The sequence below is a fragment of the Physella acuta genome, unplaced genomic scaffold (assembly GCF_028476545.2).
Source record: "Physella acuta isolate Inbredline_101_S28 unplaced genomic scaffold, ASM2847654v3 ptg000163l, whole genome shotgun sequence".
NCBI lineage: Eukaryota > Metazoa > Mollusca > Gastropoda > Physidae > Physella > Physella acuta.
The window spans coordinates 223,730-248,625 of NW_026731682.1; the positions used below are offsets into that span (position 1 = coordinate 223,730).

The following is a 24,896-nucleotide window of genomic DNA, read 5'->3' on the forward strand; positions in this document are numbered from 1 at the left end:
TCAAACAACTGCTGCCTTGTAGTTTGTTCTTGGTTGGACAAAGGCTATGGAAGCAAATCCAAAATGAATAGCAGGCTGAAAGCGGAGTCAATGACCTATATGGCACATAACAAGTTGACACATAATACTTAATTTTGTTGGAGGGGATCCCTCCACCACAAGAATTAAGAACACAGAAGAAGAAAAGGGTTAAGGTAAACTCTTAGGCCCAATACACATCCACTCCCTTCCATATGGTTTCTCAAAAATTGCTGCAATTTATTGCATCATCACAGGGTTTAGAACCCCTGATCTGAGGTGAAACCCTCTTCTGTCATTTTCAGGTTACTTTTCCCAGATTCCAGCCATGGGAGCCATACGATCAAGAGTACAGGTGAAAATTGATCTTTATTTCATATCAATTAGGGTGAAAATTGATCTTTATTTCATATCAATTAGGGTGGGCTCATGTCTTTTAAGGTTTCAATATTACATTACAGTAAAATATTTCTCATAGATTATTACTACTTGTTGATATTTGTTTATTTTTTTATGAAATAAAATCCCAGGGTAGAAATTCTAGCATTTATTATAATATATTTTTCTTTTAGCTTACATTTAAAAACAAAATTTCCAGTATTATATAATTATTTAGAAATGTTTTCAGTTGTTGGATAGTTGGCTGTTTAAAATGGACTGGATAGATCAAATCAGAACTTGGTTTTCAATTTTTAATGAGACAGGATATAGAGAGATCCCTTAAGATTTGAAAGACTTCAATTCTTGAATGTTAAAAAAATGAGTTGCTTTTAAAGCATGAAAATGGAAGGCATAGGTTGTAAGCCTGCAGTTTGCTTCCTTATCTACACTAGGACTATGAAGAAGTTCTTTGCATAGGTTGTAAGCCTGCAGTTTGCTTCCTTATCTACACTAGGACTATGAAGAAGTTCTTTCCCGGCCCTTAGCACTAGGCCAAGCTGAGCATATCCAATGGACAAGTAGTCATGAGGACACCTTTTTTGACCCTGAAAATCTCTCTGGGGTATTTCATTTCATTATTCTGGTGTGGGCTATTTTATCTCATCATTCTGGTGTGGGCTATTTTATCTCATCATTCTAGTGTGGGCTATTTTATCTCATCATTCTGGTGTGGGCTATTTTATCTCATCATTCTGGTGTGGGCTATTTTAGCTCATCATTCTGGTGTGGGCTATTTCATCTCATCATTCTGGTGTGGGCTATTTTATCTCATCATTCTGGTGTGGGCTATTTCATCTCATCATTCTGGTGTGGGCTATTTTATCTCATCATTCTGGTGTGGGCTATTTTATCTCATCATTCTGGTGTGGGCTATTTTATCTCATCATTCTGGTATGGGTTTTTCTTCCCTGTAATTTCAGGCTCAAAGCATTAGCCATGGCAATAGCTTATTGCAAAATCAATTAACATTAAATCATTTTAAAATAAAATACAGAATCTCTCAGAATAATTTAATAACATAAATTGTTTAAAAAATTATCAACAATAAAAAAATTGATCTAAAAATAATTTGAAAAATCTGTAGAGCTGCAATTGTTGGTGCAAGATGTTTAGGTAACTTAATCTTATCTTAAGAAGTTGACATGGAGTTTGTTCATGTGTGCACTATATGGCTTAATGATCACAGATTCTAAGTCAGTTTTTAGTTTCAGTTTTCTAAGTCTAGAAATACTAATTTTAATGTAAAAACAATTTTGAAATGTAATATTTTAACATGTATACTGTAAAATTCCATCAGTAGACCAGGTCTGAGCAATTAGTTTTTGGCAATGGACACCAGTGAGTTGACGAAAATCCTTCGGTAATGTTGTTGACATCGAATAAAAAATGTGCTTTTTTAGATTTAGGACTGTAAAAATAATAAAAGATAAAATTTTATTAAAAACTTAAGCCTAAAATTAATTCAGAAATTTAATATTTTTAGAATCAAGTTGCAGATCCAGAGAATTTGAAAATAATTTGTTGAGTTTAAGGCTACATTTCTATTTATTTTCATCAAGCCTAAGTTATAACCCGATGTTTCACTTTCGTAAGAGAGACATTAATTGGCTGTACAGGAACTCCGTGATCGATTTCTGACAGCCCCACTTAATAGTTTTTTTGTTTACAAAACTTTGCAGATCAAGTTTTTAAATAACAATGCAAATTTAAGCCCCATGACCTAGTTTTTCTTTTTTTAGCTTACAATGTGTACAATAAAATTTATGGCGGCCTATCGAATAGCAGGATGCCATTGCTTATGTTGCCATTACATGTGAAAACCAAATTGTTTCTGCTTTTTACTTTCTCGTATATACGTAGTATAGAGAAAGTATTGTAATCGTGCAAAAAAAAAAAATCGAGATTTTTACAAATCTCGACGTTTCACACCTCACTGATACGGAAAAACATAATTTTGCAATCTTGTCCGTATGTCTGTGTGTGTGTGTGTCTGTCTGTCTGTCTGTCTGTCCGTGTGTAAACACGATAACTTGAGTACCGTTACAGCTAGGTGGATGAAATTTCATATATAAGTATTTTATCAAAATCGTAGATCCGTATCAACTTTTGAGCGATTTCCGATAACCGGAAGTGGTACTTTTCCTACTTTGAATTTTTCAAAAGCCTATAACTTGAGTACTATTTCAGATAGATAAATGAAATTTCACATGTAAGTAAAAGATCTAATTCTCTACCTTCTGTTAAATTTTGAGTAATTTCCGTTGACTGGAAGTAGTAATTTACGCTACTTCCGATTTCTCAAAAAACTAATGTAAATTTTTAAAGTACTAATAATATTGCGCACTATTATACGCGTTTTTATTCGGCGTTTGCTTGGTGCGCAATGTTTTTTTTATGAGATTCTATTCTATTTTTAAAAGTTTAAGTATTTAAAATGGATTAAAAATCATAACTATATCCCCAGTTACCATCCCCTGTTGTTTTATATAAGAATATTCGAGAAAGTTTAGGGGAGATCACTACCGGTTTATTTTTAAAAGTTTTTATTTAGTTACCGAAAATATTAAAAACATCAAATACATCCAATTTTTAGTAAAGTCCGAAAAAAATCAGACGGACAGGATTTTATAACCATATTAATTGTAACTACGCTGTGCATGATTTTTAAATACATTTATGGACCTCTCGAATACCTTTAAGACTTTTCTTGCTGGCGTCAATTGGATTGTTGTCAAATTTAGAATAATTTGGGTCTTAGATTCTAGTTGTATACAGGAGAAAACATGAATGTACTGTTCAATTTTGAAAGACCAACATTTGTTAAAATATAGAGAGGCCAACTTGTGTTAAATATAGAGAGGCCAGCTTGTGTTAAATATAGAGAGGCCAACTTGTGTTAAATATAGAGAGGCCAGCTTGTGTTAAATATAGAGAGGCCAGCTTGTGTTAAATATAGAGGGGCCAACTTGTGTTAAATATAGAGGGGCCAACTTGTGTTAAATATAGAGGGGCCAACTTGTGTTAAATATTGGTAGGGAAAATATTACAACACTGACTCATAAAATTGTTGCCTCTTCATCTCTAAAAGATGGTGGGATGAAGTACTTTGCATAGATTTAACATTTTTTCCGCCCATAAAAAAATAAATGTTGACCTTTGATTTAACTTCGCAATGGATATTATTATTTAACAGGGCTATTCAGAATACTTCTCCAAAAGCATGGCTGAAAATGAAACTAAAGATATTTTATGGGAAGGGACCAGAGATCCCCGGGTATGATGTCTGCTAGCACTAGAGCACTTCTGAGAATGCATCTTAAAAACTAAGCAGATTTGGAACATCATTTTCAAGCAAAGTTGAAAAAAAAATGAAAGTACATAAAATTAGACCTGTGCTATAAAGTTATACAAGTTAAACAACCAGAAGTTGCTGTTTGGTAGAAGATGTTTATTTTATTTGCATTTCCATTTCTTAAATATACTTTTTTTAATGTACAGATTTCTGCCACTTGTCTGGACCTTATTTGTAAATATAGAGGGTTTTAACTTGAAATATTACAGATCTAAAACAATGAAAGAAACTCTAAATATTTGAATCCATGCATTTGACATATAGCAACCCACCTAAAGTAACATTTATATTTCAACTCAGTCAAAACTGTAGTTTTTAAAAAGTAAATGGTTTCCAAATCTATTAGGCCATTGCATTTGATGCATCTTTACTAACTTTTATTGATAAGATCAACCATTTTTCTGTTGTCCTTCTGAACTTGTTTGCATTCCATTATAACAGAGTCCACTAATAATTATAACTCAAGTCTCAACCACCTTTTGACAGTAAATCTATGAATGCATAGCTAACACTTTTGGAAAGTATAAAATGAAATAACATTGAAGCTTGAGTCTAATGGGTCAACCCTTGACCCACTTTTGACCTCCACTAAGTCTTGCTTGGTGTGCTATGAATGCAACAGCTACCTTTTTTTAGATATTTGATTCCATCTAAGCTTGTACCCCACTGGCCCAGCCTTTTCATCATTTTTTCAGATGAATTCAACTAAAAAATTATACTGTGATACAATTAACAGGAAATAAAAGAAAAAAAATCTCACCTTTCAGAATTTACAACTTTAAAACTGTTATCAAGTATTTTACTATGAAATGTTTTGTCAATTAATAACCTTGTATGCTGTATTGTAAAGAATTCATGACATGAAACCATGCTAGCACCTTTAGCTACACTATTCACTCTACACTACCCAAGCTAGCTACACTATTCACTATACACTACCCATGCTAGCTACACTATTCACTCTACACTTCCCATGGTAGCTACACTATTCACTCTACACTACCCATGCTAGCTACACTATTCACTCTACACTACCCATGCTAGCTACACTATTCACTCTACACTACCCATGCTAGCTACACTATTCACTCTACACTACCCATGCTAGCTACACTATTCACTCTACATCCTAGCTACACTATTTACTCTACACTACCCATGGTAGCTACACTATTCACTCTACACTACCCATGCTAGCTACACTATTCACTCTACACTACCCATGGTAGCTACACTATTCACTCTACACTACCCATGCTAGCTACACTATTCACTCTACACTACCCATGCTAGCTACACTATTCACTCTACACTACCCATGGTAGCTACACTATTCACTCTACACTACCCATGGAAGCTACACTATTCACTCTACACTTCCCATGCTAGCTACACTATTCACTCTACACTACCCATGCTAGCTACACTATTCACTCTACACTACCCATGCTAGCTACACTATTCACTACCCATGGTAGCTACACTATTCACTCTACACTACCCATGGTAGCTACACTATTCACTCTACACTACCCATGCTAGCTACACTATTCACTCTACACTACCCATGCTAGCTACACTATTCACTCTACACTACCCATGCTAGCTACACTATTCACTCTACACTACCCATGCTAGCTACACTATTCACTCTACATCCTAGCTACACTATTCACTCTACATCCTAGCTACACTATTTACTCTACACTACCCATGCTAGCTACACTATTCACTCTACACTACCCATGCTAGCTACACTATTCACTCTACACTTCCCATGCTAGCTACACTATTCACTCTACACTACCCATGCCAGCTACACTATTCACTCTACACTTCCCATGGTAGCTACACTATTCACTCTACACTACCCATGCTAGCTACACTATTCACTCTACACTACCCATGCCAGCTACACTATTCACTCTACACTTCCCATGGTAGCTACACTATTCACTCTACACTTCCCTTGCTAGCTACACTATTCACTCTACACTACCCATGCTAGCTACACTATTCACTCTACATCCTAGCTACACTATTTACTCTACACTACCCATGGTAGCTACACTATTCACTCTACACTACCCATGCTAGCTACACTATTCACTCTACACTACCCATGCTAGCTACACTATTCACTCTACACTACCCATGGTAGCTACACTATTCACTGTACACTACCCATGCTAGCTACACTATTCACTCTACACTACCCATGCTAGCTACACTATTCACTCTACACTACCCATGGTAGCTACACTATTCACCCTATACTACCCATGGTAGCTACACTATTCACTCTACACTACCCATGCTAGCTACACTATTCACTCTACACTACCCATGGTAGCTACACTATTCACTCTACACTACCCATGGAAGCTACACTATTCACTCTACACTACCCATGCTAGCTACACTATTCACTCTACACTACCCATGGTAGCTACACTATTCACTCTACACTACCCATGCTAGCTACACTATTCACTCTACACTACCCATGCTAGCTACACTATTCACTCTACACTACCCATGCTAGCTACACTATTCACTCTACATCCTAGCTACACTATTTACTCTACACTACCCATGGTAGCTACACTATTCACTCTACACTACCCATGCTAGCTACACTATTCACTCTACACTACCCATGCTAGCTACACTATTCACTCTACACTACCCATGCTAGCTACACTATTTACTCTACACTACCCATGCTAGCTACACTATTCACTCTACACTACCCATGCTAGCTACACTATTCACTACCCATGGTAGCTACACTATTTACTCTACACTACCCATGCTAGCTACACTATTCACTCTACACTACCCATGCTAGCTACACTATTCACTCTACATCCTAGCTACACTATTCACTCTACATCCTAGCTACACTATTTACTCTACACTACCCATGCTAGCTACACTATTCACTCTACACTACCCATGCTAGCTACACTATTCACTCTACATCCTAGCTACACTATTCACTCTACACTTCCCATGCTAGCTACACTATTCACTCTACACTACCCATGCTAGCTACACTATTCACTCTACACTACCCATGCTAGCTACACTATTCACTCTACACTTCCCATGGTAGCTACACTATTCACTCTACACTACCCATGCTAGCTACACTATTCACTCTACACTACCCATGCCAGCTACACTATTCACTCTACACTTCCCATGGTAGCTACACTATTCACTCTACACTTCCCTTGCTAGCTACACTATTCACTCTACACTACCCATGCTAGCTACACTATTCACTCTACATCCTAGCTACACTATTTACTCTACACTACCCATGGTAGCTACACTATTCACTCTACACTACCCATGCTAGCTACACTATTCACTCTACACTACCCATGCTAGCTACACTATTCACTCTACACTACCCATGGTAGCTACACTATTCACTGTACACTACCCATGCTAGCTACACTATTCACTCTACACTACCCATGCTAGCTACACTATTCACTCTACACTACCCATGGTAGCTACACTATTCACCCTATACTACCCATGGTAGCTACACTATTCACTCTACACTACCCATGCTAGCTACACTATTCACTCTACACTACCCATGGTAGCTACACTATTCACTCTACACTACCCATGGAAGCTACACTATTCACTCTACACTACCCATGCTAGCTACACTATTCACTCTACACTACCCATGGTAGCTACACTATTCACTCTACACTACCCATGCTAGCTACACTATTCACTCTACACTACCCATGCTAGCTACACTATTCACTCTACACTACCCATGCTAGCTACACTATTCACTCTACATCCTAGCTACACTATTTACTCTACACTACCCATGGTAGCTACACTATTCACTCTACACTACCCATGCTAGCTACACTATTCACTCTACACTACCCATGCTAGCTACACTATTCACTCTACACTACCCATGCTAGCTACACTATTTACTCTACACTACCCATGCTAGCTACACTATTCACTCTACACTACCCATGCTAGCTACACTATTCACTACCCATGGTAGCTACACTATTTACTCTACACTACCCATGCTAGCTACACTATTCACTCTACACTACCCATGCTAGCTACACTATTCACTCTACATCCTAGCTACACTATTCACTCTACATCCTAGCTACACTATTTACTCTACACTACCCATGCTAGCTACACTATTCACTCTACACTACCCATGCTAGCTACACTATTCACTCTACATCCTAGCTACACTATTCACTCTACACTTCCCATGCTAGCTACACTATTCACTCTACACTACCCATGCTAGCTACACTATTCACTCTACACTACCCATGCTAGCTACACTATTCACTCTACACTTCCCATGGTAGCTACACTATTCACTCTACACTACCCATGCTAGCTACACTATTCACTCTACACTACCCATGCTAGCTACACTATTCACTACCCATGGTAGCTACACTATTCACTCTACACTACCCATGCTAGCTACACTTTTCACTTTACATCCTAGCTACACTATTTACTCTACACTACCCATGCTAGCTACACTATTCACTCTACACTACCCATGCTAGCTACACTATTCACTACCCATGGTAGCTACACTATTCACTCTACATCCTAGCTACACTATTTACTCTACATCCTAGCTACACTATTTACTCTACACTACCCATGCTAGCTACACTATTTACTCTACACTACCCATGCTAGCTACACTATTCACTCTACACTACCCATGCTAGCTACACTATTCACTCTACATCCTAGCTACACTATTCACTCTACATCCTAGCTACACTATTCACTCTACACTACCCATGCTAGCTACACTATTCACTCTACACTACCCATGCTAGCTACACTATTTACTCTACACTACCCATGCTAGCTACACTATTTACTCTACACTACCCATGCTAGCTACACTATTCACTCTACACTACCCATGCTAGCTACACTATTTACTCTACACTACCCATGCTAGCTACACTATTCACTCTACACTACCCATGCTAGCTACACTATTCACTCTACACTACCCATGCTAGCTACACTATTCACTCTACACTACCCATGCTAGCTACACTATTCACTCTACACTACCCATGCTAGCTACACTATTCACTCTACACTTCCCATGCTAGCTACACTATTCACTCTACACTTCCCATGGTAGCTACACTATTCACTCTACACTACCCATGCTAGCTACACTATTCACTCTACACTACCCATGCTAGCTACACTATTCACTCTACACTACCCATGCTAGCTACACTATTCACTCTACACTTCCCATGCTAGCTACACTATTCACTCTACACTTCCCATGGTAGCTACACTATTCACTCTACATCCTAGCTACACTATCCACTCTACACTTCCCATGCTAGCTACACTATTCACTCTACACTACCCATGCTAGCTACACTATTCACTCTACACTACCCATGCTAGCTACACTATTCACTCTACACTTCCCATGCTAGCTACACTATTCACTCTACACTACCCATGCTAGCTACACTATTCACTCTACACTACCCATGCTAGCTACACTATTCACTCTACACTACCCATGCTAGCTACACTATTCACTACCCATGGTAGCTACACTATTCACTCTACACTACCCATGCTAGCTACACTATTCACTCTACACTACCCATGCTAGCTACACTATTCACTCTACACTACCCATGCTAGCTACACTATTCACTCTACATCCTAGCTACACTATTCACTCAACACTACCCATGCTAGCTACACTTTTCACTTTACATCCTAGCTACACTATTTACTCTACACTACCCATGCTAGCTACACTATTCACTCTACACTACCCATGCTAGCTACACTATTTACTCTACACTACCCATGCTAGCTACACTATTCACTCTACACTACCCATGCTAGCTACACTATTCACTCTACACTACCCATGCTAGCTACACTATTCACTCTACACTACCCATGCTAGCTACACTATTCACTCTACACTTCCCATGCTAGCTACACTATTCACTCTACACTACCCATGCTAGCTACACTATTCACTCTACACTTCCCATGGTAGCTACACTATTCACTCTACATCCTAGCTACACTATCCACTCTACACTTCCCATGCTAGCTACACTATTCACTCTACACTACCCATGCTAGCTACACTATTTACTACCCATGGTAGCTACACTATTCACTCTACACTACCCATGCTAGCTACACTATTCACTCTACACTACCCATGCTAGCTACACTATTCACTCTACACTACCCATGCTAGCTACACTATTCACTCTACATCCTAGCTACACTATTCACTCAACACTACCCATGCTAGCTACACTTTTCACTTTACATCCTAGCTACACTATTTACTCTACACTACCCATGCTAGCTACACTATTCACTCTACACTACCCATGCTAGCTACACTATTCACTCTACACTACCCATGCTAGCTACACTATTCACTACCCATGGTAGCTACACTATTTACTCTACACTACCCATGCTAGCTACACTATTCACTCTACACTACCCATGCTAGCTACACTATTCACTCTACATCCTAGCTACACTATTCACTCTACATCCTAGCTACACTATTTACTCTACACTACCCATGCTAGCTACACTATTCACTCTACACTACCCATGCTAGCTACACTATTCACTCTACATCCTAGCTACACTATTCACTCTACACTTCCCATGCTAGCTACACTATTCACTCTACACTTCCCATGCTAGCTACACTATTCACTCTACATCCTAGCTACACTATTCACTCTACACTTCCCATGCTAGCTACACTATTCACTCTACATCCTAGCTACACTATTCACTCTACACTACCCATGCTAGCTACACTATTCACTCTACATCCTAGCTACACTATTCACTCTACACTTCCCATGCTAGCTACACTATTTACTCTACACTACCCATGCTAGCTACACTATTTACTCTACACTACCCATGCTAGCTACACTATTCACTCTACACTACCCATGGTAGCTACACTATTCACTCTACACTACCCATGCTAGCTACACTATTTACTCTACACTACCCATGCTAGCTACACTATTCACTCTACACTACCCATGCTAGCTACACTATTCACTACCCATGGTAGCTACACTATTTACTCTACACTACCCATGCTAGCTACACTATTCACTCTACACTACCCATGCTAGCTACACTATTCACTCTACATCCTAGCTACACTATTCACTCTACATCCTAGCTACACTATTTACTCTACACTACCCATGCTAGCTACACTATTCACTCTACACTACCCATGCTAGCTACACTATTCACTCTACATCCTAGCTACACTATTCACTCTACACTTCCCATGCTAGCTACACTATTCACTCTACACTACCCATGCTAGCTACACTATTTACTCTACACTTCCCATGCTAGCTACACTATTCACTCTACACTACCCATGCTAGCTACACTATTCACTCTACACTTCCCATGCTAGCTACACTATTCACTCTACATCCTAGCTACACTATTCACTCTACACTACCCATGCTAGCTACACTATTCACTCTACATCCTAGCTACACTATTCACTCTACACTTCCCATGCTAGCTACACTATTCACTCTACACTACCCATGCTAGCTACACTATTCACTCTACATCCTAGCTACACTATTCACTCTACACTTCCCATGCTAGCTACACTATTCACTCTACATCCTAGCTACACTATTCACTCTACACTACCCATGCTAGCTACACTATTCACTCTACATCCTAGCTACACTATTCACTCTACACTTCCCATGCTAGCTACACTATTCACTCTACACTACCCATGCTAGCTACACTATTCACTCTACATCCTAGCTACACTATTCACTCTACACTACCCATGCTAGCTACACTATTCACTCTACATCCTAGCTACACTATTCACTCTACACTTCCCATGCTAGCTACACTATTCACTCTACACTACCCATGCTAGCTACACTATTCACTCTACATCCTAGCTACACTATTCACTCTACATCCTAGCTACACTATTCACTCTACACTTCCCATGCTAGCTACACTATTCACTCTACACTACCCATGCTAGCTACACTATTCACTCTACACTACCCATGCTAGCTACACTATTCACTCTACACTACCCATGGTAGCTACACTATTCACTCTACACTACCCATGCTAGCTACACTATTCACTCTACATCCTAGCTACACTATTCACTCAACACTACCCATGCTAGCTACACTATTCACTCTACATCCTAGCTACACTATTCACTCTACACTTCCCATGCTAGCTACACTATTCACTCTACATCCTAGCTACACTATTCACTCTACACTACCCATGCTAGCTACACTATTCACTACCCATGCTAGCTACACTATTCACTCTACACTTCCCATGCTAGCTACACTATTCACTCTACATCCTAGCTACACTATTCACTCTACACTACCCATGCTAGCTACACTATTCACTACCCATGCTAGCTACACTATTCACTCTACACTTCCCATGCTAGCTACACTATTCACTCTACACTTCCCATGCTAGCTACACTATTCACTCTACACTACCCATGCTAGCTACACTATTCACTCTACATCCTAGCTACACTATTCACTCTACACTTCCCATGCTAGCTACACTATTCACTCTACATCCTAGCTACACTATTCACTCTACACTACCCATGCTAGCTACACTATTCACTACCCATGGTAGCTACACTATTCACTCTACACTTCCCATGCTAGCTACACTATTCACTCTACACTACCCATGCTAGCTACACTATTCACTCTACATCCTAGCTACACTATTCACTCTACATCCTAGCTACACTATTTACTCTACACTACCCATGCTAGCTACACTATTCACTCTACACTACCCATGCTAGCTACACTATTCACTCTACATCCTAGCTACACTATTCACTCTACACTACCCATGCTAGCTACACTATTCACTCTACACTACCCATGCTAGCTACACTATTTACTCTACACTACCCATGCTAGCTACACTATTCACTCTACATCCTAGCTACACTATTCACTCTACATCCTAGCTACACTATTTACTCTACACTACCCATGCTAGCTACACTATTCACTCTACACTACCCATGCTAGCTACACTATTCACTCTACATCCTAGCTACACTATTCACTCTACACTTCCCATGGTAGCTACACTATTCACTCTACACTACCCATGCTAGCTACACTATTCACTCTACACTACCCATGCTAGCTACACTATTCACTCTACACTACCCATGCTAGCTACACTATTCACTCTACATCCTAGCTACACTATTCACTCTACACTTCCCATGGTAGCTACACTATTCACTCTACACTACCCATGCTAGCTACACTATTCACTCTACACTACCCATGCTAGCTACACTATTCACTCTACACTACCCATGCTAGCTACACTATTCACTCTACACTACCCATGCTAGCTACACTATTCACTCTACACTACCCATGCTAGCTACACTATTCACTCTACACTACCCATGCTAGATACACTATTCACTCTACACTTCCCATGCTAGCTACACTATTCACTCTACACTACCCATGCTAGCTACACTATTCACTCTACATCCTAGCTACACTATCCACTCTACATCCTAGCTACACTATTCACTCTACACTACCCATGATAGCCACACTATTCACTCTACACTAACCATGCTAGCTACACTATTCACTCTACACTACCCATGCTAGCTACACTATTCACTCTACACTTCCCATATTATTGTCCTCTACACATTTACAGATTTCCAGTAACCAACACTCACTGGGTACTAAAGGTCTCCAAATACACAACCATTTTCTCATATGTACGTGTGTGTGTGCGGGGGGGGGGGGGGGGGGTGCACATTTGATTGTGTGAGTGTGTATACTTGTGGAAACATTTGGTGCCATCTTTAGCAGCCACTGCTGGCTCTACTGATCAGACTATTTTAGCTTCCCATGAAAGATGAATTAAGTATTTTAAAATAGACATCGTTTGCAGTAGACTAGAAGAAAAAAGGACAATTAATTTAAAACCTTACCCAAGTAGAAAAACAGATGAGTACATGACTTTGATGATAAATCAACCAATTAAAACACTTAGTTTATCTTACACCTCCACTCTGAATTGTGATTTAATGATTTCTAAGATTGATTTTTGGTTTTGGAAAATGCTAACCTCTTTTGAAAACTATTTACAGGAAGAAATTTTAAATCTATAAATAATTTTTGCATCCCTATTGGGGTAGTATGGCTTAAAGAAATGTTCTTGTTTAAAGTTGCTGAAAGAAATGTTCTTGTTTAAAGTTGCTGAAAGAAATGTTCTTGTTTAAAGTTGCTGAAAGAAATGTTCTTGTTTAAAGTTGCTGACAGAAATGTTCTTGTTTAAAGTTGCTGAAAGAAATGTTCTTGTTTAAAGTTGCTGAAAGAAATGTTCTTGTTTAAAGTTGCTGACAGAAATGTTCTTGTTTAAAGTTGCTGACAGAAATGTTCTTGTTTAAAGTTGCTGACAGAAATGTTCTTGTTTAAAGTTGCTGAAAGAAATGTTCTTGTTTAAAGTTGCTGACAGAAATGTTCTTGTTTAAAGTTGCTGAAAGAAATGTTCTTGTTTAAAGTTGCTGAAAGAAATGTTCTTGTTTAAAGTTGCTGACAGAAATGTTCTTGTTTAAAGTTGCTGAAAGAAATGTTCTTGTTTAAAGTTGCTGAAAGAAATGTTCTTGTTTAAAGTTGCTGACAGAAATGTTCTTGTTTAAAGTTGCTGACAGAAATGTTCTTGTTTAAAGTTGCTGACAGAAATGTTCTTGTTTAAAGTTGCTGAAAGAAATGTTCTTGTTTAAAGTTGCTGACAGAAATGTTCTTGTTTAAAGTTGCTGAAAGAAATGTTCTTGTTTAAAGTTGCTGAAAGAAATGTTCTTGTTTAAAGTTGCTGACAGAAATGTTCTTGTTTAAAGTTGCTGAAAGAAATGTTCTTGTTTAAAGTTGCTGAAAGAAATGTTCTTGTTTAAAGTTGGTGAAAGAAATGTTCTTGTTTAAAGTTGCTGAAAAAAATTTTCTTGTTTAAAGTTGGTGAAAGAAATGTTCTTGTTTAAAGTTGCTGACAGAAATGTTCTTGTGATCCTCAAGGAATATATTCCAGTCCTGAGCCGGCCACAGGTCATCCAGAACAAGAAAACATTTGAATGGGGCAACATTTATATGGATCATATGGTATATTTTCTCAGATTGCTGTCTAGTTCATGTCTAAGTGGCTGTGTTATTTAGATTTTCCCCATATGACCAGTTTATTGTCACTGTAAGTAGAATCACTATTTGTCTGTCTGTGTCTGAATAGAATCATTTTTAGTTGCAATGTTTCATCATCTTTGTACTGATGAGGCAGATTTATAAATAGAAACAATCAAATTCTTTTGGTTAGTTAACCCAACTAGAGTTCTTCTAGTTCAACTAGAGCTTTCCTATCTATTTAAGGTTTATTTCAGGAAAAAAGTAAACTTTGACAAAATTAGAATTTAGGGCCCTTATTATTATCTATTCAAATTTTATATTAAATAAGTATAATTGATAGTGTTTTTTTTTAAATCTTAAAATATTGTACAACACCTCCATTATTTACTTGATAAAATATTGTACAACACATCCATTATTTACTTGATAAAATATTGTAAAACACATCCATTATTTACTTGATAAAATATTGTAAAACACCTCCATTATTTACTTAAAAAAATATTGTACAACACCTCCATTATTTACTTGATAAAATATTGTAAAACACATCCATTATTTACTTGATAAAATATTGTACAACACCTCCATTATTTACTTGTGCTGGTTCCATTGTTTTATCAGACCCTATTATGATATGTATAATGACCCGACCCGCGGCGTATCATACGCCTCTATTTAGTTGTTTTATTTTCTACTTTTCAGTAATTCATAATTTGTGAATTCGACAGTACCAACGCTGCCACTGAAAATATTTCTTTAAAACACTCTAAGTAGGCTATGGACGATAACCCCCCCCTCATCCTCCTCCTCCCCACTCCTCCCCCCCCCACTCCTCCCCCCCCCCACCTCCGTTAAAGTAAACTCCACATAGCACCCCCCCCCCCCCCCTACGTTTAAAATCGTTTCAAACTAAATTATCTGCCCCTAATAGTCGTCACTAAACTCGGCTCTGCTTGTAAACATTTAGAGTGAACCACAGCTCACCAAACCATGTAGGGGTGGGGGTGGGGTGGTAGGGAGCACGCTTACAGCTTGTTTTCTATCGTCTCCAAGAAGAGAATTATATATATAGAAAATTGGGCCCAGCAGTTACTGAGTGATTTCATTTGTTGATACTACTCTATGAAGTCATTTACCTTCAACACTTCCTGATACTAAAGTCATTTACCTTCAACACTTCCTGATACTACTCTATAAAGTCATTTACCTTCAACACTTCCTGATACTAAAGTCATTTACCTTCAACACTTCCTGATACTACTCTATAAAGTCATTTACCTTCAACACTTCCTAATACTAAAGTCATTTACCTTCAACACTTCCTGATATTACTCTATAAAGTCATTTACCTTCAACACTTCCTGATACTACTCTATAAAGTCATTTACCTTCAACACTTCCTGATATTACTCTATAAAGTCATTTACCTTCAACACTTCCTGATATTACCCTATAAAGTCATTTACCTTCAACACTTCCTGATACTAATCTATAAAGTCATTTACCTTCAACACTTCCTGATACTAATCTATAAAGTCATTTACCTTCAACACTTCCTGATACTAATCTATAAAGTCATTTACCTTCAACACTTCCTGATATTACTCTATAAAGTCATTTACCAGTCATGTCATGACCTCCAATCAACTAGGTTAGGTCTAGATGCTACTTGATCTGCTCCAATCAACTAGGTTAGGTCTAGATGCTACTTGATCTGCTCTAATCAACTAGGTTAGGTCTAGATGCTACTTGATCTGCTCTAATCAACTAGGTTAGGTCTAGATGCTACTTGATCTGCTCTAATCAACTAGGTTAGGTCTAGATGCTACTTGAACTAGTCCAATCAACTAGGTTAGGTCTAGATGCTACTTGAACTAGTCCAATCAACTAGGTTAGGTCTAGATGCTACTTGATCTGCTCCAATCAACTAGGTTAGGTCTAGATGCTACTTGATCTGCTCCAATCAACTAGGTTAGGTCTAGATGCTACTTGAACTAGTCCAATCAACTAGGTTAGGTCTAGATGCTACTTGATCTGCTCTAATCAACTAGGTTAGGTCTAGATGCTACTTGATCTGCTCCAATCAACTAGGTTAGGTCTAGATGCTACTTGAACTAGTCCAATCAACTAGGTTAGGTCTAGATGCTACTTGAACTAGTCCAATCAACTAGGTTAGGTCTAGATGCTACTTGATCTGCTCCAATCAACTAGGTTAGGTCTAGATGCTACTTGAACTAGTCCAATCAACTAGGTTAGGTCTAGATGCTACTTGAACTAGTCCAATCAACTAGGTTAGGTCTAGATGCTACTTGATCTGCTCTAATCAACTAGGTTAGGTCTAGATGCTACTTGAACTAGTCCAATCAACTAGGTTAGGTCTAGATGCTACTTGAACTAGTCCAATCAACTAGGTTAGGTCTAGATGCTACTTGAACTAGTCTAATCAACTAGGTTAGGTCTAGATGCTACTTGAACTAGTCTAATCAACTAGGTTATGTCTAGATGCTACTTGATCTGCTCTAATCAACTAGGTTAGGTCTAGATGCTACTTGATCTGCTCTAATCAACTAGGTTAGGTCTAGATGCTACTTGAACTAGTCCAATCAACTAGGTTAGGTCTAGATGCTACTTGAACTAGTCTAATCAACTAGGTTAGGTCTAGATGCTACTTGAACTAGTCCAATCAAGTAGGTTAGGTCTAGATGCTACTTGAACTAGTCCAATCAACTAGGTTATGTCTAGATGCTTCTAGATTCTAGTAATTTTCCCAGTTAGAGAAAAGTTAGTTGACAGTTTGTTTTATTGATGATAGAAGATTCAGTTTTAGAATAGAATAAATGTGTGCTTGGATCATTTATTTTTCAGTATTTCCTATAAAAACTAAATCATTTGTGCTCAAAACTGATAACCAGCTTTGACTTGATAATTTGTTCTTTCTATGAAAGTGGTAGTAAAGCTCCAAGTGACTATTAAACAATCAATTCTGTCATGGATGTGGATCCATTCAAACTATTTTTATTCTTAAACCATAATGCCATTATCCTTATTCCCATATTTTTTTTATTTTAAATTTTTAAAATTGTCCTTACAATTATTTTGAAATATAAAAAAACAGGAATACTGAAATGTGCTTTTTAAATAGATTTTATTTTATTGTGCTTTTCAGAAAACTCCAATGTAAGAGTAGTATGTAGACTTAGAATAGAAAGATACTCATTCATTTCTTGTGTTATTTCTTTTAGATTCCATTTCTTGAGCTAGTGTAATGAAGTAGCCTTTGCTTAGTTTGATCATTTTAAAACTAAAACTTAAAGTGCTCTTTTGAAAAAATTTCAAAATGTTACCAAAGTTGAATTTAGATTTGTCTCTTACATTATAACCAATTATCAGCATTGGTTCCTTATTTTGGTTAAATTTGTTTGCTTTGTTTTTATTTTTTAATGCTTTCACAACTTTATTTGAGTTTCCTTTACTGGTACACAACCAAAAGCAGCTTTTTTCCTCAAGGTTTTAAGTAGTTTATTTAGTTTTTGATTGTTCATTTTGTTTTTAGATAGTTCATTTACTTTTTAGATAGTTCATTTACTTTTTAGATAGTTCATTTACTTTTTAGATAGTGCATTTGCTATTTAAATAGTCCTTTAACTTTTAACTGGTTCATTTTATTTCTAGCTAGTTCATTTAATTTTTTAGCTAGTTCTTTTGAAACTCCACAATAGTGCAGGTTTTTTTTTCAGCTCGTTTTCCCAATTGAATAGAAGTAGCCCAACTTTTACTCATTGTTTTTGCTTAGTGTGACTTTATCTAGATCTAGTTGATTCTCAACTATCTATATACTACTAAAAGTCAAGTTTGTTTACATGTTTGAATATTTATTTGTTTGCCTGATCGAAAATTGTGATATGTTCGACTCTATCTGGAAAGCTGTAAAATGGTATGCAGGTAGAGAATAATTTTTTAATGCAGACAGACTGTTGATCACAAATTTATTTAAAGACGTTAATTAATTAATTGATTTATTCATATGCAGATTAACCCATTTTTTTAAAAAAGATTTGAAAAGCCACTAGACTCGACGGAAACAGTGACGTCACATGATGTGTTTATTTTTTTACATCGATAATGGCGGCCTATCGAAGAAGATTGTGTTCCCATTCCAATGTTTAACGCGTTCTAAAGCTAATTTTCTGTCGGCTTTAACTTTAACAATACGTCCGTTTGCTGTATTTATTACGTTCCAACACTTATACCAATTTTCAACTGTCTTTTTCATTTAGTTTTACAATAAATTTCTCTAGATCTAAAGATCTGCTGTCGAAGGAAAGTTATGAATCTAGAATCTAGCCTAGGGCCTAGATCTAGATCTAGGTCACTAGACTCAATGTAAATTCTAGATCTAGATTAATGTAAATTCTACATCTAGAATCTATTTCGGGCCTTAATTATTTTATATAAATCTTTGTTTAGCTTCAATGATCATCTAATTCGAGAATACATGGGCTTTTTTTGTTATCTACGTTCTATATCTAGATAAAGTAGGATTACTCACTAGCTTGGAGGCGTGGTCGGCTGCTAACAACAATATGGCGTACGGACCGGACGAATGACTTCGGACCCTTTTTAGGCCATGTTTACCACGAGCAAAATGGCGGGTGTTCACATTATTTAAACATGGTATAGGTGGCCAGGGCTAGATATGCCAGAAAAGCATTTTAAAATTTGCTTTGGAGAATGAAGGCTAAATTTTAAAGTCAGTGTCATAAACATTAATAGAACTTTTTTTTTTTTTTACGTTTTCAATAATTTTTTTTAAGCCCTATATGTGAATGATAAGGTTGACTATCAGGACCTCGCGGGGCACAGGGCAGGTGAAGTAGGGTTCATCTGTTTCTTTGTCCTAAGCAAATGAAGGGATAGTGTGGTCAGAGACATGCTCGGCTGGAATCGTTTTTGTTGTCTGAGACTTGGCGGGACACTGGGCAGGTGAAGTAGAGTTGAGTAGGTCACCTGTGACGTCAGTATATGAAGGGATAGTCCGAAATCGTTGTTTTCGGTGTTTTTAAAAGATAAAAAACATATTTTTGAATGTGGGGTCTGTTTTTTGTGACGATAAGTGACACTGCAGTAGCGAGGAGGGGGGGGGGGCGGGAGGGGAGGCGGGGGGGGGGGAAGGGGAGGCGGGGGGAGGTGGAGGGGGGGCGGGGGGGACATATGTTGGGGCGCCAAAATGGTTTGGAAAAATAAATTGAAAGGTTGAGGGGGGTTCAAATGGAAAGTTTGAGTGGGGGGGGGGGGGGGGGGTTGCACATCAAAAGTTTGAGGGGGGGGGGGGGTTGAAAATCGAAATCTTGGGGGGGGGGGGGGAGGGGGGGGGGGGTTCAAATCGAAAAGTTTGTCCCCGGGCGCCGGGAAGGGTCGCTATGCCTCTGAGTGACAGACGTGATGTTTTTTGATGGATGACCCCCGAAACCCACAGTTATCCAACGGATGACGGGTATTCTAGTGTTTATATAAAAAGTGTATTTTCATTCAACTGGTTCATTGTGGGGTTTTTTTTTTTATGTTTCTTCTGTCAAATGTTAATTTTATAGTTCATATTTTATTACACTATTCTTTACTTTTTATCAGAGAATAGGCCATACAAATGTTGCTTCAGTAGGAAAAGTGGTTTAGCTATCTGATTTATTCATTTTTGCCATACATACACTTCCTATGACATACTTAGATGACGTATTACACTTACATACACTTACAATGACATACTTAGATGACATATTACACTTACATACACTTCCAGTGACATATTTAGATGACGTATTACACTTACATACACTTCCAGTGACATTCTTAGATGACGTATTACACTTACATACACTTCCAATGACATACTTAGATGACGTATTACACTTACATACACTTCCAATGACATGCTTAGATGAAGTATTACACTTACATACACTTCCAATGACATTCTTACATGACATATTACACTTACATACACTTCCAATGACATATTTAGATGACATATTACACTTACATACACTTCCAATGACATGCTTAGATGACGTATTACACTTACCTACACTTCCAGTGACATGCTTAGATGAAGTATTACACTTACATACACTTCCAATGACAAACATAGATGAAGTATTATACTTACATACACTTCCAGTGACATGCTTAGATGAAGTATTATACTTACATACACTTCCATTGACATATTTAGATGACATATTACACTTACATACACTTCCAGTGACATGCTTAGATGAAGTATTATACTAACACCTTAATTGCCCATGATCACCTACAAGTAGGAAGAGACTTGACGACCTATTTTTGAAAATTGTTTTGGTAAAGATGCTGACCCAAATACCTTATTTCAACAATAGAAGCGCCAAATTATTCAACAAATTATGTAACAATACTGATCTGATTATAATTATGATAAATTGGTGTGTGTTGAACACTTGCCAGTTGATTGGTTCAGTACAGTGGCCTGGTGTGTGTGGTGAACACATCATGAGTATACATGATAAAGTGGTTAGCTATAAGTGATGGATTGTGTTTTTTCAAATCCCATGTTTTACAAATCTGATACTAAGCCTGCTGTTTCACCATCTCTTGTAAATGATTGTTGCATCTTGTTTGCACAAAATTGTTGTTGTAAAACAGAACAGTGTTGTTTTTTTCTATATTCTTCATAAAAATCATCCTTGTAGGGTTTGGCTACTACTGGTTGCCGATTTGAAGCAAAATTTTGTTGGCATGCAACCTTTACTTTTGAGATGAAAATTTCTTCATTTTTGTGCTACAGAATTTGTGTTTGCCTGGATGTGCCAACTTGTTTGAAAACAGAAATGTTTACATTATTTGAATGACTCAGTAGATTCAAACTACAAATGTTTGAAAACAGAAATGTTTACATTATTTGAATGACTCAGTAGATTCAAACTACAAATGTTTGAAAACAGAAATGTTTACATTATTTGAATGACTCAGTAGATTCAAACTACAAATGTTTGAAAACAGAAATGTTTACATTATTTGAATGACTCAGTAGATTCAAACTACAAACGTTTTTCCTTCAATCTCCATTACCATTTTTACATATTCATTTTAAAAATACATTTTTGTTAAATTTGATCAAATTTTAAAAATAATTTGAGAAGGCCTGCATAAAAATACTTTAAATTGTCAACTATTATTTTGTAACCAAGTTTTAAGCACTGATTAAAGAGGCCATGAAATAGTGCACGCAAGTGAATAAAGAAATGTTTGTATATTGTAGGGTCTTGGCATGATGACAACAGTAACATTACCTGTTTACAACCGAAGTCTCAGTTCTGTAAGTCCATTTTTTAAATTATTGACACACTGTATTAGATCCACAATTAAAGATGATAGTCTAATAGGCAACTAAAAACTAAATACTTGGTTATCATATATTATCCAAATGATGAAATGAGGTCATAGAAAAGTGACAGGAGAGGGTAAAATGACATGTAAGATCATGCTTTTTTAAATGGTTTTTTTTTTAAAATTATTTTTCAATTCTTTTGAAATTTGAATATTTATATAATAGTTATGTTATTAAGTACATTTTAAATCTTTTTGAGGAGTTAAATTGATGTAACAAAATGTTCCTTGCAAAAGAAATAATTGTTTTACAGACCAACCAAACCATTCTCAATACAAAACTATGTCTTGTTTTACAGACCAACCAAACCATTCTCAATACAAAACTATGTCTTGTTTTACAGACCAACCAAACCATTCTCGGAGTTATGGGGATTGATGTCACCACCAAAACATTGTCTGATAAGACTCCCATTGAAAAGGTCAGATTTCCAAAAAATATAACATTTGAATATTTCTACATATCTCTATATGTAAGTATCTCTATCACGGATCTACATTTGATGTGTGTATTAACCAGCTGGCCACAGTTATATTCATATAATAAACACAACATTTGAACTAGTTAAATAACTAAGCCGTAAAGATATTAATTCTTAGACTATCTACCAGACATGTAACTTTTCAGCTTTTAATTCTTAGACTATCTACCAGACATGTAACATATCTACCAGACATGTAACTTTTCAGCTTTTAATTCTTAGACTATCTACCAGACATGTAACATATCTACCAGACATGTAACTTTTCAGCTTTTTTTCTGGAACTTTTTCCGTTTGAGAACATTTTTACTCTGAAAAATATGGGAAATTTTACACAGGAAAGAAAATCAATGTTTTTCTGCCTTTTCTGATAACCGACAGTTTTTGGAAAAGAAATCTTTTCCGCCCAGCCGTTTTTTTTTCATTTTGTCAGAAATAAAAAGGTTAATTTATTTATCCTATGAAACAAACATGTGTCAAAAATAAAGAGGTTAATTTATTTATCTTATGAAACAAACATGTGTCAGAAATAAAGAGGTTAATTTATTTATCTTATGAAACAAACATGTGTCAGAAATAAAGAGGTTAATTTATTTATCCTATGAAACAAACATGTGTCAAAAATAAAGAGGTTAATTTATTTATCCTATGAAACAAACATGTGTCAGAAATAAAGAGGTTAATTTATTTATCTTATGAAACAAACATGTGTCAGAAATAAAGAGGTTAATTTATTTATCCTATGAAACAAACATGTGTCAGAGATAAAGAGGTTAATTTATTTATCCTATGAAACAAACATGTGTCAGAAATAAAGAGGTTAATTTATTTATCCTATGAAACAAACATGTGTCAGAAATAAAGAGGTTAATTTATTTATCCTATGAAACAAACATGTGTCAGAAATAAAGAGGTTAATTTATTTATCCTATGAAACAAACATGTGTCAGAAATAAAGAGGTTAATTTATTTATCCTATGAAACAAACATGTGTCAGAAATAAAGAGGTTAATTTATTTATCCTATGAAACAAACATGTGTCAGAAATAAAGAGGTTAATTTATTTATCCTATGAAACAAACATGTGTCAGAAATAAAGAGGTTAATTTATTTATCCTATGAAACAAACATGTGTCAGAAATAAAGAGGTTAATTTATTTATCCTATGAAACAAACATGTGTCAGAAATAAAGAGGTTAATTTATTTATTCTATGAAACAAACATGTGTCAGAAATAAAGAGGTTAATTTATTTATTCTATGAAACAAACATGTGTCAGAAATAAAGAGGTTAATTTATTTATCCTATGAAACAAACATGTGTCAGAAATAAAGAGGTTAATTTATTTATCCTATGAAACAAACATGTGTCAGAAATAAAGAGGTTAATTTATTTATCCTATGAAACAAACATGTGTCAGAAATAAAGAGGTTAATTTATTTATCCTATGAAACAAACATGTGTCAGAAATAAAGAGGTTAATTTATTTATTCTATGAAACAAACATGTGTCAGAAATAAAGAGGTTAATTTATTTATTCTATGAAACAAACATGTGTCAGAAATAAAGAGGTTAATTTATTTATCCTATGAAACAAACATGTGTCAGAAATAAAGAGGTTAATTTATTTGGTCTATCATATCAAACGAGCATGTCTCAGGTTATAAAAAAAGTCTGTAACCTAATTTTAGAAATAAAACTTTTCCACTATGTCCATATTTTGATATTAGCATAAAGGCTCCTCTTAACTGATTTGATTCCATTATTTCCCCCAACGCGGGTCTACACTGTGTGATGATGTTTACTCAGTTACTAGATCTGTATCATTAGGTTTTATATTGTGCGGATAATACA

The 24,896-nt window shown here is 36.5% G+C and overlaps 1 protein-coding gene across 7 annotated transcripts in view; it reads left to right on the forward strand.

Annotated features, from left to right (window-relative positions):
• Window positions 1-24,896, forward strand: part of LOC131935893 (voltage-dependent calcium channel subunit alpha-2/delta-2) — a 100,140-nt gene that overhangs the window by 22,667 nt on the left and 52,577 nt on the right. For 2 of the 7 annotated variants that reach the window (XM_059292623.1, XM_059292625.1), the window contains exons 10-14: window positions 324-373; window positions 914-1,021; window positions 15,034-15,117; window positions 22,433-22,489; window positions 22,905-22,982. In XM_059292623.1, coding sequence (XP_059148606.1) covers window positions 324-373; window positions 914-1,021; window positions 15,034-15,117; window positions 22,433-22,489; window positions 22,905-22,982 — 377 coding nt within the window. Of the gene's footprint in view, window positions 1-323; window positions 374-913; window positions 1,022-3,652; window positions 3,734-15,033; window positions 15,118-22,432; window positions 22,490-22,904; window positions 22,983-24,896 lie in introns of all 7 variants that reach the window. The other 5 variants (XM_059292624.1, XM_059292626.1, XM_059292628.1 and 2 more) reach the window with 5 other exon arrangements.